The following is a 12512-nucleotide window of genomic DNA, read 5'->3' as shown; positions in this document are numbered from 1 at the left end:
CCCATGTTTATTTTGAAGTAGATCCTAGACAATATAATTAATCTATAAATGTTTTCCTAGCTCACCTTTCATGGTGGCTCACGCCTGTAATCCCAGAACTTTGGGAGACTTAGGTGGGCGGATCATCTGAGGTCAGGAGTTTCAAACTAGCCTGGCCAACATGGTGAAACCCCATCTTAAAAAAAAAAAAAAAATGTTTTCCTATGTATCTCTAGAAGATATGGAATCTTGTTCTTAAAAATAAAGTATCATCATTAAACCTAAAAAAATCAACAATTATTTTATTATGATTAACTTTTAAAAATTAGTGTTGGGTTGAATTTTTTTTTACTTAGTATTTTAGTGACGTAAATGTTTTGTAGTTTATAAAACAAATATAGAATCTGGACTCCAAACTGATGTTTTGTTTTACATTTTAAAACTTACTAAAACTTACTACTTATAACAAAGCTTAGTAACTGTATTATCAAGATATAATTCTAGACCTCTATCACTATGTTGTTTTATGAAACTAAATTTACCAGAGTGAGTCAGTGTAATGTGCTGTGAAGATCTACTCACTTCTGTTTCCATTGTCCAGAATGAGGAAGGCAAACTTGTTAGGCTTACAGTTCAGCTGTATTTCCTATGTTTGAGCAAGTTTTAAAATTTTTATCTTATCCACTTAGGTGAATTCTTTAAATATTGTTAAGTATTCAGTTTTGGCCCTCTCTTTGAATTTCTACTCATTTAGTTAAATAAATTTATTAGCCTTTTTTCATTTTAACAATACAAGTATTATGGACAGATTATTGGATAAGCCATTTCTGTCATATTCTTTAAATTGCTGATGAATTCTTTTCTTGGCTCTTTTCCATGGACCTTTTCTGTATTGATCAGTGCTAACAGACAAAACTTGAGTTTTTATAGAAGTTAGAATACAAAACCTTAGTTTTGTATAGCCAAAGGACAGTTTTTTGTAGTATGTCATACTTTAAGGGAAGTTTAATAGTAATCCACTTTGGAAAAAAGTGGTAGGAAAGAAGGTTACTTGGTCAAAATATTTTCCTCCTTGTATTTTCATTATGTATGAACAGATTTTTCTCCTTTTGCTTTTCTTCTTAGCTTTGAAATTCCAGAGCCAGAACCTACTGATGCAGATAAATTGGCAATAGAGAAAGGCGAGCAGCCAATCAGTGCAGACCTTAAAAGATTTCGCAAGGAATACGTCCAACCAGTACAACTTAGGTTTGGCTTGAATATTATACATACACATATATATATATATATTTTTTTTTTTTCATGTGTCATTCAGTTTTCAACATATAGTTAACACAAAAGTTTTTAGCTTTTAAAAGTTCAAATATAGGTATTATTTTTAACTTTAAAGCAGTTAAGTTAACTAAAAAAGTTATTTCTCAGTGAAGCTATTTAATACCCTGAAGAAATTCAACTGTTTAAATATCCTGTTTTATAAGATACAAGAGCAGATATAAGAATATAATAAACCCATTTATTGATCTACCACCTTCATTAATTATCAACTCACTGTTTCATCTGTTTCCCTACAAATTTAAACACCCCACCCCATGATTATTTTGAAATAGATCCTAGGCAACATAATTGATCTGTAAGTATTTTCCTATGTATCCCTAGAAGATATGGACTCTTATTTTTTAAAATCGGATATCATTATTAAATCTAAAAAAATCAGCAATTCCTTTATTATGATTAACTTTTGCATTACATATCTCTGGCATGTGGTATGTTATGCTTACGTAACAGGGTACCTATTTGTTATTATAAGTAAAAAGTTTAAATTTCATGTGAGCTTGCCTGCTGTCAACCTTTTTCACACTTTTTTTCCTTCATTTCCCTTTGTGATCATATAGTAATCCTGGCTTTCTTTTTTGGGGGGGAGGCGGGGGGGTGGAAGGCAGGAAGGGAGGGAAGAAGGACGGTAGGGAGGAAGGAAGGGATGAAGGAAGGAAGGAAGGGAGGAAGTGGGGAGGGAGGGAGGGAGGGAGGGAAGGGAAGGAAGGAAATCAAGCAATGAGAGAGACATTGCCGACCTGGATCTAGAGGTTTAAAAGTTGATTTCTTTTTTTTTTTTGAGAGAAGGAAAGAAAAAAAAAATAAGTAAAGGAGAGGAAGAAAGAGGGAGAGTAAATGGAAATATTGCTTTATTTTGAAAAAATTGGGTATTAATAATGGCCAATCAATGTTTCATTTAAACTTATGGGTAGGTGTGATGTGGTATTGACAGGAATGTATATTTTGTGTATTTGAAGTGGAGAGCTCTATAAATATTTATTAAGTTTACTTGTTCCGGATCTGAGTTCGAGTCCTTGATATCCTTATTAATTTTCTGTCTCATTGAATCTAAGTCTCGTATCTGGGTGTTAGGATCGTTAGCTCTTGTTGTTGCATTGATCCTTTTACCACTATATCTTTGTTGCTTTAAAATCTATTTTCTCCGATACGAGAATTGCAACTTCTGCTTTTTATTTATTTATTATTTATTTTTGCTCTCCATTTGGTTGGTAAATCTTTCTCCATCCCTTTGTTTTGAGTCTTTGTGTATCCTTGCATGTGAAACAGGTCTGGATGTAACATGCCATTGGGTTTTGGCTGTGTCTTTTGATTGGGGGATTTAGTCAATTTAAATTTAGGGTTACTGCCATTTGATGTTGACTGGCTGTTTTATCCATTCGTTGGTGTAAATTCTTCTTTATATTGGTGTTCTTTACTTTTTGGTGTATTTTTAGAAAGGCTAATACTGGTTGTTTCTTTCTGTGTGTAATGCTTCTTTCAGAAGCTCTTGTAAAGCAGGCCTGGTGGTAATAAAATCTCTGAGTTCTTGCTTGTTCATAAAAGATTTTATTTTTCCTTCAGTTGTGAAGCTTAGTTTGGCTGGATATGAAATTCTGGGCTGAAGGTTCTGTTCTTTGAGGATGTTGAATATTGGCCCCCACTCTCTCTGGCTTGTAGAGTTTCTGCTGAGAGATCTGCTGTAAGTCTGATAGGCTTGCCTTTGTGGGTAACCTGACCTTTCTCTCTGGCTGCCCTTAGTATTTTCTCCTTCATTTCAACCCTGGTGAATCTAACGATTATGTGCCTTGGAGTTGCTCTTCTTGAGGAATATCTTTGTGGTGTTCTCTGTATTACCTGGGGTTGAATGTTGACCTGCTTTGCTAGTTTAGGAAAATTTTCCTGAATGATATCCTGAAGGGTATTTTCCAGCTTGGATTCATTCTCTCCGTCGCATTCAGGTACACCTATCAAACGTAAATTTGGTCTTTTCACATAGTCCCACATTTCTTGGAGACTTTGCTCATTCCTTTTTATCCTTTTTTCTCTAATCTTTTCTTCACGTTTTATTTGGTTAAGTTGGACTTTGACCTCTGATATCCCTTCTTCTGCTTGAACAATTTGAGTGTTTAAACCTGTGCATACTTCTCGGAGTTCCTGTATTGTATTCTTCAGTTCCATTAATTCACTCATACTCCTTTCTAAGTTGTCTATTCTCAATAGGATTTCATCAAACCTTTTTTCAAAGTTCCTAGTTTCTTTACGTTGGGCTACAACATGTTCTTTTAACTCACCGAAGTTTGTTATTATTCATTCCTTGAAGAGTGATTCTGTCATCAGGATGCGCTCGTTCTCCATCAAGCCTTGTTCCATTGTTGATGTGGAACTGTGATCATTTTTAGAGGGAGAGGCGTTCTGACTTTGAGTATTCTCAGCTTTTTTACGCTGGTTTCTTCCCGTCATTGTAAATTTATCCTCCTGTCGTCTTTGAAATTACCAACTTTCAGATTAGGTCTCTTGAGTGGAAGTCCAGGTTGTTAGTTCCCAGGGCCAGATCAGCAGCCTTAAAACTGATGGTGCTTTTCTGCCCAGGATTCTCCTGTCTGGCTTCCTTCTTGTGTCCGTAGTAGGCGACTCTGCCTTCCTGGGGCTCCAAACCTCAGTCAGAAGGGGAACTAGTCCCGTTTACTCTGCGCCCAGCGCTGCCACGCCGAGGTGCCATCACAGCTGCTGCGCCGGGCTCTGGTGTCCTGCTGGGGACCTGTGCGGGTCCTCTGAACCTGTTTACTCTGCTCCGAGAGCTGCCGCGCCGGCCACGAGAGTCGCGCTGGCGACCCGTGTGATTCCTCCACTGGGGGATCTTCTGCTCCGTGAGCGACCAGAATTTGTCTGAAAGTGTGGCGTCCTCTAGTTCTCCGTGCCTTCCCTGAGAGCTGCAATCCCGGGATGTTAGCGATCGGCCATCTTGGATCGTTCTCAATCCTGGCTTTTTTTTTACAATTTATAGTATTTGTGGAAGTTCTAGCCCTTTTCCCACTATCTCTCACAAAATATATAGACATTTTTTACTTTAAGAAATCACTGCAGTAATTTCTAAGAATGTATTTGATTATCAAGCTTCTAGTTGTTAAATACTACTGTGCCAGGCATTACCCTAAATGCTTAGTCTTTTTTATCTCATTCTTGGAACTTGATTACTATTCTCACTTTATATATAAGGAAATCAAAACTTAGCAAGATAAAGTAATTTGAGCTAAGTCATATATAGAGAGTGGCAGGACAAGATTGAGACTTATGTATGATTTTCTTAGCCTGTGTGTGTGTGTGTGTGTGTGTGTGTGTACCACTAAGCACTTTGTGTACCACTTTGAAAATTGGAAGCTCCTTTGATTAGCCCTCTTTACAGTCCAAGTAACCAAAGTATTATCTACCCCTTTCCATTGGAAACCAAGTTATCTTATTAATTATATATAATCTAAATATTTTTTCTCTTTAAATTTCAAGTTTCCCAGATTACTGTTGACCAATAAATTGTAATTTAGGAACTGAGTATATTAATTATTTCCCAAGATAATTGCCACAAATAAATGCAGTTTTAGTGGAATGATAGTGCTCCCAGCTTTATGTCTTTCACCAAATTTTTTTTTGACATGTCATTCTTTGTCTAAGAAGATGAGATTATGGTCTTTGATTCTCAGTCATATAAGTCCTTTAAGTATTTATTTCTAAGCATGTGCTGTGTTCTCAGTCCTGTACTTATAACTATGCTAAGTACAGAAGTAACAAAGACTGTCATATTATGGCTTTTTGGGGACCTTATTGGGGAAAAAAGACACATGAAACTCTTATGTGTTGTTCTACTTGGAGTGTTTAATGACTTAGAAAAATACATCTCTATAAAATTGCAGGACTAGCAAAGATTTGGCCAGAGTAATTAGGGAAGGCATCTTGGAAAAGGTAAGTCTGAGAGTGCCCCTAAAGGATGTATAGGCTTTAGATAGGTAGAAAGGTGATTGTATGTATTCAGGGTCATGGGAAATAGTATGAACAAAGGCAAGAAGGCAGAAATGAGAATGATGTGCTGAGGACACAGGTGAGGACATTGACCCGAGAGAAATGTTGACATTGTATTGCAAGAAGTGGTAGATGAGATTACCTATATGGAGGTGGGTAGAGTTGAAAACTCTGAAATCCAAGCCAAGATATTAAACCTGTTATATAAATATCGAAATATTTTTAGTAAAATGGATGGTAGTAATTTTTCTAACATTTTATTATGAAAAATTTTAACATGTAGCAAAATTGAAAGAATTTTACAATGAGCACCCATAAACTCCCCACCTAGACTGTTATTCATCTGTTCATATAGCTATTCATTTATCATTCATCTGTCAGCTCATTAATTAATTTTTTGCATGAATTTTGAAGTACACTTCTTAAATACTTTAACTCGTATGTCATTAACAGTTCAGTGTTTGTTTTTCTTTTTTTCTAAAATATGCATATAATGAAATATTTTTTTCTTGCTGCCACTGAAGATAGAAGATACATCTTAAGTGTACTTTTGTTGAATTGTAACGAAAACATGCATCTCTATAATTCAAACGCCTTTCAAGATATAGAATGTTACTATACTCCAGAAAGTTTCCTTATGTTCCTTCTTAATCAGTTTTTGTTCCCACTGCCCAAAGGCAATGTTCTGATTTCTCCCTCCATAGATTAGTTTTAACTGTTTTAGATTCTTACATAAATTCATTCTTACAAATTCAATTTTGTGTCTTCTTTTACTCAACATGCTTTTGAATTTCATCTGTGGTTTTGCTTGTATGTCAGTATATTGTGAGGTTGTTTTTATTATATGAATATACCAGTTTATTCATTTTTCCCACTGAAAGATACATGGGCTTTTTCTAGTTTTGTGTTATTATGAATAAAGTTGCTATGGACTTTAACTGCCAATCTTATTGTGAATATTTTTCACTTTTGTTGGGTAAATAGCTCAGAGTGAAGTTGGTGGGTCATAAGGTAGGTTTGTGTTTAATTTTGAAAGAAACTGCCAAAACTTCCCAGACATTCTCACCAACAATATATGAGAGTTCTAGTTGCTTCATACTCTCACCAGCGTTTACTAATGTCAGTCTGTATGCCTTAGCCATACTGCTGTATGTAGTGGTATTTCATTCATATTTTGTGGAGAATCTGTTCAAATTCTGTCTAATTTTGATTGAGATACTTGTCTTTTTATTACTGAGTTGTAGGAGTATATTGAGTAGGACCAAATGCCAGTCCTTTGTCAGATAAACGTTTTGCAAATATTTTCTCTCCATGGCTTGCCTATTTTCTTTCTTCCCTCCCTTTCCCTTTCCCTTCTTCTTCCTCTATTTTCTGCCTCTTCCCTCCCCCTTATCTTTCTTTTCCTTTCCATTTGCATAGTTGATTAAATCTCTTTGCACGGTGACAGGTAATCATTTTTGTGATACTGTAAAACAAAATAGTTCTTCTACTTTTGTCTTTTGAAATGAAATAAGAGACTGTAGGCATATTTGTAAATTACATAGAAATTTGATGGTAGGCTGGGCCTGGTGACTCATGCCTGTAATTCCAGCATTTTGGGAGGCTGAGATGGGAGGATCACCTGAGGTCAGGAGTTTGAGAACAGCCTGGCCAACATGGTGAAACCTTGTCTCTACTAAAAATACAAAGATCAGTCAGGCGTGGTGGTGGGCACCTGTAATCCTAGTTACTTGGGAGGCTGGGCAGGAGGATTGCTGGAACCCGGGAGGTGAAGGTTACAGTGGGCCAAGATCGCGCCATTGTACCTCAGCCTTGGCGACAAGAGTGAAACTCTGTCTCAAAAAAAAATAAAAAAGAAAAGAAAAAGAAATTTGATGATAGCACTTGGATTTAGAACCAGATGCAGTACATCTTAGTTGGTTTTCCATTTTAAGTGAAAAATATATCAAAATTCAAATCTTCAAAACTGCTTTTTTAAGAACTTAAAATAGCTTTTGTAATATAGAGCATTAATTTTCTACATCTTAATAAAAGAAAGGTACTTTTCCTCAACATAAATGGGAAGCACAGAAACCACTATTTTTATGCTTATAAATATTTTAGGAGTATGTTTTATTAATAAGTAATACACAGTTTGGAGACCTACTCTTCTTTTGTAATTGAAGCACTTAAGGTACTAATTAAATACAGATTTGAGAGTCTTTGAATATTATATTGACCCTATATATAAAGCTATCATCATGGCATTAGAGAAGTGAAAAAGTGTAATTGAACACTTAGGTTTCACTAAAATATGTTTCTTTCCATTTTACCAGGATCTTAAATGTATTTCGGCATTGGGTTGAACATCATTTTTATGACTTTGAAAGAGATTTGGAATTACTTGAAAGACTAGAATCCTTCATTTCAAGTGTAAGAGGTATATTATTTAAAGGTTTGATTGAATCTTATATTGCACATGAGTTCATTTTCAAATTTGTGTGACTTTAAGAAACTAAACTGCTTCTCTCTCTCTCTCTCTGTCTCTCTCTCTCTCTCAACAGTTTTGCTTTGTTGTCCAGACTGGAGTGCAGTAGTGTGATCTCGGCTCACTGCAACCTCCACCTCCAAGGTTCAAGTGATTCTCCTGCCTCAGCCTCCCAAGTAGCTGGGACTATAGGCACGTGCCACCAGGCCTGGCATTTTTGTTTCTTTAGTAGAGACAGGATTTCACCATGTTGGCCAGGCTGGTTTCGAACTCCTGACCTCAGGTCCACCCACCTCAGCTTCCCAAAGTGCTGGGATTACACGCATGAGCCATTGCACCTGGCCAGCATTTTTCATTTTAAAAAAGCTGAAATAACATTTGGAAAGTTTTTTATAGATGCCAAGGAGCTCACATATGTTTAGAATCATCTGAGATCTTAGAACCTTGCCTTTTCAAGTTTTTGAGGAGAATATTTCTTTTAAAGAAGTCAAAAGTCCTCTTTAATAAAATTAACCTATTTAATTTTATCTCATTGCAAGGTTATCATTTCTTCAACTGAATAAAAATATGTGTAATTTTATGTTTTCTTATTTTCTTTAATCTTGCTCTCTAATTTTGGGTGATTAACAGCTCTTACAATATTTACATCTTCTGGAAATGTTTTTGGTATATTTGACACCTGAAAGATAGTTTTCTACTTGAAGTTTCAGAATCACAGCCCAAGAAATGAAACCCTAGGCCATGAACATTTAAACATATGGGTCATCAAATGTATATTATTGAAATGAGAACATGTATGTTTTATCTGACATGATAGGGCTTTACAAACACTATAACAAGCATAACTTATTTTGTGTTCTACTTGTTCTTTAAGGGGAATTTATTGAAAGTTAAGAATGTTATTCCTTTGTTTGGACTTTGAGATATTTATGATACATTTTTATGTGTGCCTTAAAATTGTTCTTAATACTACATTTTAAAATTGTATTCTAGGCCAGTGCAATGGCTCACACCTAGAATATCCCAGCACTTTGAGAGGCAGAGGCAGGCTGATTGCTTGAGCCCAGGAGTTCCAGTCCAGGCTGGGCAACATGGCAAAACCCTGTCTCTACAAAAAATATGAAAATTAGCTGAGCGTGATGGCGTGCGCCTGTAGTCCCAGATATTTGGGAGGCTGAGGTGAAGCAATCACTTAAGTCCAGAGGTTGAGGCTGCAGTGAGCCAGAATTGCACTCCTGCACACCAGGCTGGACAGAGTGAGACCCTATCTCAAAACAAACTAACAAAAGTTCGTATTCTAGATGAGAACACTGGATTAGACACAGTCTAAGAAGCTTCTAAAATGTACAGACACAGTAGAATAAATTAAGTAAATGGTTACATTAATGTCCAAAGTTCTTTCTATACTAGTTGTACTTCAGGATAACCAAATAGTTCATGAGGGAAAGTTTATTTTTGTGGAAGTATTTCAACTAGTAAGTGAAGAAGGAATGGTAGAATATCACCATTTCTCAGTTCCTAGCAAAATAATAAATCTAGGGAACTGTCATGAGTGCATGGGTAACATCACATAAAGGTAACTAGACATTATATGCTTCCTGTTAGAAGTATTATGACAAGCATTTGTGTCATAAAATTAATCCTGAATCAGATCAAGTCACTGTATCTCTGGTTTACAGAAAATATAGAGGACAGGAAAACATGGCTAATGACAATTTCTTCCACAAAGTGCAAGCAAAAATATGCAGTAAGCAGTAACCTGTAGATTAAAGGAGACGAGACACGTTGACTCAATGTAATACCTGCAATCTTGTTCAGATCCTTTTTCAGACTATAAGAAAATATTTATGGCCGAGCACAGTGGCTCATGCCTGTAGTCCCAGCACTTTGGGAGAGGCCAGTGGATCGCTTGAGACCAGGAGTTTGAGACCAGATTGGGCAACATGGAGAAACCCTGTCTTTACTAAAAATACAAAAATTAGCCAGGCGTGGTGGTGTGCACAATCCCAGCTACTTGGGAGGCTGAGGTGGGAGGATTGCTTGAGCCTGGAACATGGAGGTTGCAGTGAGCTGAGATTGCACTAGTGTACTCCAGCCTGGACCACAGAGCAAGACGCTGTCTCAAAAATAATAATAATAATAATAATAATAAGGAAAATATTTATGGAACAATCAGAGAAATGTGAACAGTAACAAAATAATTGAAGATAACAATGTATTAAGAAGTCAGTTTTATGTGTGATAATGGTATTGTGATTATTAAAGAGTATTTTAGAGATGTTTAAATATGAATGAAATATGATGTCTTGGATTTGTAGGAAGTAAAGGGAGGGCATGAATAGGGTTAGAAAAAGTAAAAATTGGCCGTGAGTTAGTAATTGTTGAAACTGGGTGAAAGTTAAGAATTAAATGAAGATTTGCAGTCATGTCTGTCAAGTAAAAGGCATTTTTGTTTATATGTTTTTTTTCCAGGGAAAGCTATGAAGAAATGGGTAGAGTCAATTGCTAAGATCATCAAGAGGAAGAAGCAAGCTCAGGCAAATGGAATAAGCCATAATATTACCTTTGAAAGTCCACCTCCACCAATTGAATGGCATATCAGCAGACCAGGACAGTTTGAAACATTTGATCTCATGACACTTCATCCAATAGAAATTGCACGTCAGCTTACACTTTTGGAGTCTGATCTCTACAGGTAGACAATGTTAATTTCTTGCTTTATTTTTAAGAGTCTTGAACATTATATTTGAAACACTTTGCAGATTGTTCATGAGTACTTAAAAATACCTCATCTGCTCTCATGGGCTTAGATGAAAGGTTATAGCAGTTTTAAATTAGTCTGCCCTGCAAGTAAAAGTTTATATCACTATTTAGGCCTATATTAGGGACTAGCAATTTGTCGCAAGAGGAATGACAGGAAGAAGATTTTCAAGTCCGCCACCCCTCTCCAACTCCTGATAATTTCTCAGCTTAGAAATTATAATCAGAAATTATTATTTTGAGGTCAGTCAGCCAAGTCAGGTGGTATGGATGCTAGGCTCTTAGCAGGTAAGTGAATAGACTATTGTGTGAGAGGGCTTTTATTTTCTCATTTACAACTCAGCCTCCTGTGAAGGGTATAGGTCTTGCATGTAACAGCTCTCTGTCAAAAAATGTCACTACCATTATCATTCCATCAAAAACTTTTCTATACCAACCTCTCCGTTTTCCCCTCCTCCCAATCCTTCCCAGCCACGAATAGCTGCAGTTCTACTTTCTATTTCCTTGAGTTCATAATTTTTTAGTTTATGTACATGAAACTAAAAAATATGTCAGAACATATTATATTTTTCTTTCTGTGCCTGATTTATTTTGCTTAATATAAGGTCCTCCAGGCTCATCCATATTGTGTTGAATGACAAGCTTTCATTCTTTTTTATGGTCAAATAGTATTCCATTGTTTGTATATACCACATTTTCTTTATTCATCCATCTATTATTGGGTATTTAGGTTGATTCCGTATCATAGCTATTGTGAGTAGCATAGGAGCCCCTTTTAAAATATAAATATGCTTGGCTGGCATGATGGCTCATGCCTGTAATCCTAGCACTTTAGGGGGCCTAGGTGGGCAGATCACTTGAGACCAGGAGTTCAAGACCAGCCTGAGCAACATGGCAAAACCCTGTCCTACAAAAAATAGCCAGGCATGGTGGCTCAGACCTGTACTCCCGGCTGCTCAGGAGGCTGAGGTGGGAAGGCAACTTGAGGTCAAGGCTGCAGTGACTGAGATCATGCCACTGCGCTCCAGCTTGAGTGACAGAGCAAGACCCTGTCTCAACAATAAAATAAAAACATCCCCAAGGAGTTATCCTGATTAGCAGCCAATTTTTAAATAGAGATTACACAGGGAAAAGCAAAAATATATAAAATTTAGTGCTAATGGGTAATATACTAAGGTACCTTTACAATATTATCTTCACATTCTTTAGAATTTTCCTGGGTTGCACTGGCTATGCCATTCAGAACCAGACTTTTAGCACACCCACCAGAAGTTGTCAGCATCTGACTCAGAATGTCATATTTTAAGTAATTTAGAATCCAGGTAGCTTTGTTTATGTTGTGGGATTTGTGATAGGTAGAAATGAAGGTTACTTGATTTTTTGAGGTAAAGCAAATAGTACTGCATCACATTTGTTACTTGAGGTAAAAAAGCAAATAGTACTGCATCACATTTTTTCTCACAATGTAATTGTTACATGAATAAACACCAGAAAAAAAAACACATCACTTTATGTGGACCTACTTTCAGGACATAGAAAAATACCTAATATTGACATCATTTGTAAATTAAATTTCTTTTTTCTTTTTTTTGAGTTGGAGTCTCACTATGTCACCCAGGCTGGAGTGCAGTTGCATGATCTCGGCTCACTGCAACCTCTGCCTCCCCAGATTCAAGTGATGCTCCTTCCTCAGCTCCTGAGTAGCTGGGATTACAGGTGTGTGCCACACTGCCTGGCTAATTGTTTGTATTTTTAGTAGAGACAGAGTTTCACCATGTTGGCCAGGATGGTCACAAACTCCTGACCTCCAGTGATCCACCGACCTCAGCCTCCCAAAGTGCTGGGATTACAGGCATGAGCCATTGCGCCCAGCCTTGTGTACTAAATTTCTGGTAAAATAATAGAGCCACTTTAAGAAAACATTTCAGAAACTGTTAGTAAGTACTTATTTGTACACAAATCTGATGAAAAAATATTTTTT

General features: G+C 36.5%; 1 protein-coding gene across 3 annotated transcripts in view; it reads left to right on the top strand.

Annotated features, from left to right (window-relative positions):
- The window catches only part of SOS2 (SOS Ras/Rho guanine nucleotide exchange factor 2), a 130436-nt gene that overhangs the window by 88794 nt on the left and 29130 nt on the right, over positions 1–12512 (top strand). For 2 of the 3 annotated variants that reach the window (XR_013521197.1, XM_035260450.3), the window contains exons 12-14: positions 1105–1227; positions 7620–7723; positions 10244–10466. Coding sequence is in view for 2 of the 3 variants with exons in the window: in XM_035260450.3 (XP_035116341.1) it covers positions 1105–1227; positions 7620–7723; positions 10244–10466 (450 nt within the window). In the remaining variant the exon portion in view is untranslated. The remainder of the gene's footprint in view (positions 1–1104; positions 1228–7619; positions 7724–10243; positions 10467–12512) is intronic. The other variant, XM_035260451.3, reaches the window with a different exon arrangement.

The sequence above is a fragment of the Callithrix jacchus genome, chromosome 8 (assembly GCF_049354715.1).
Source record: "Callithrix jacchus isolate 240 chromosome 8, calJac240_pri, whole genome shotgun sequence".
NCBI lineage: Eukaryota > Metazoa > Chordata > Mammalia > Primates > Cebidae > Callithrix > Callithrix jacchus.
The sequence above is the reverse complement of the archived record's forward strand: the minus strand, read 5'-3'. Positions and strand labels throughout refer to the sequence as shown.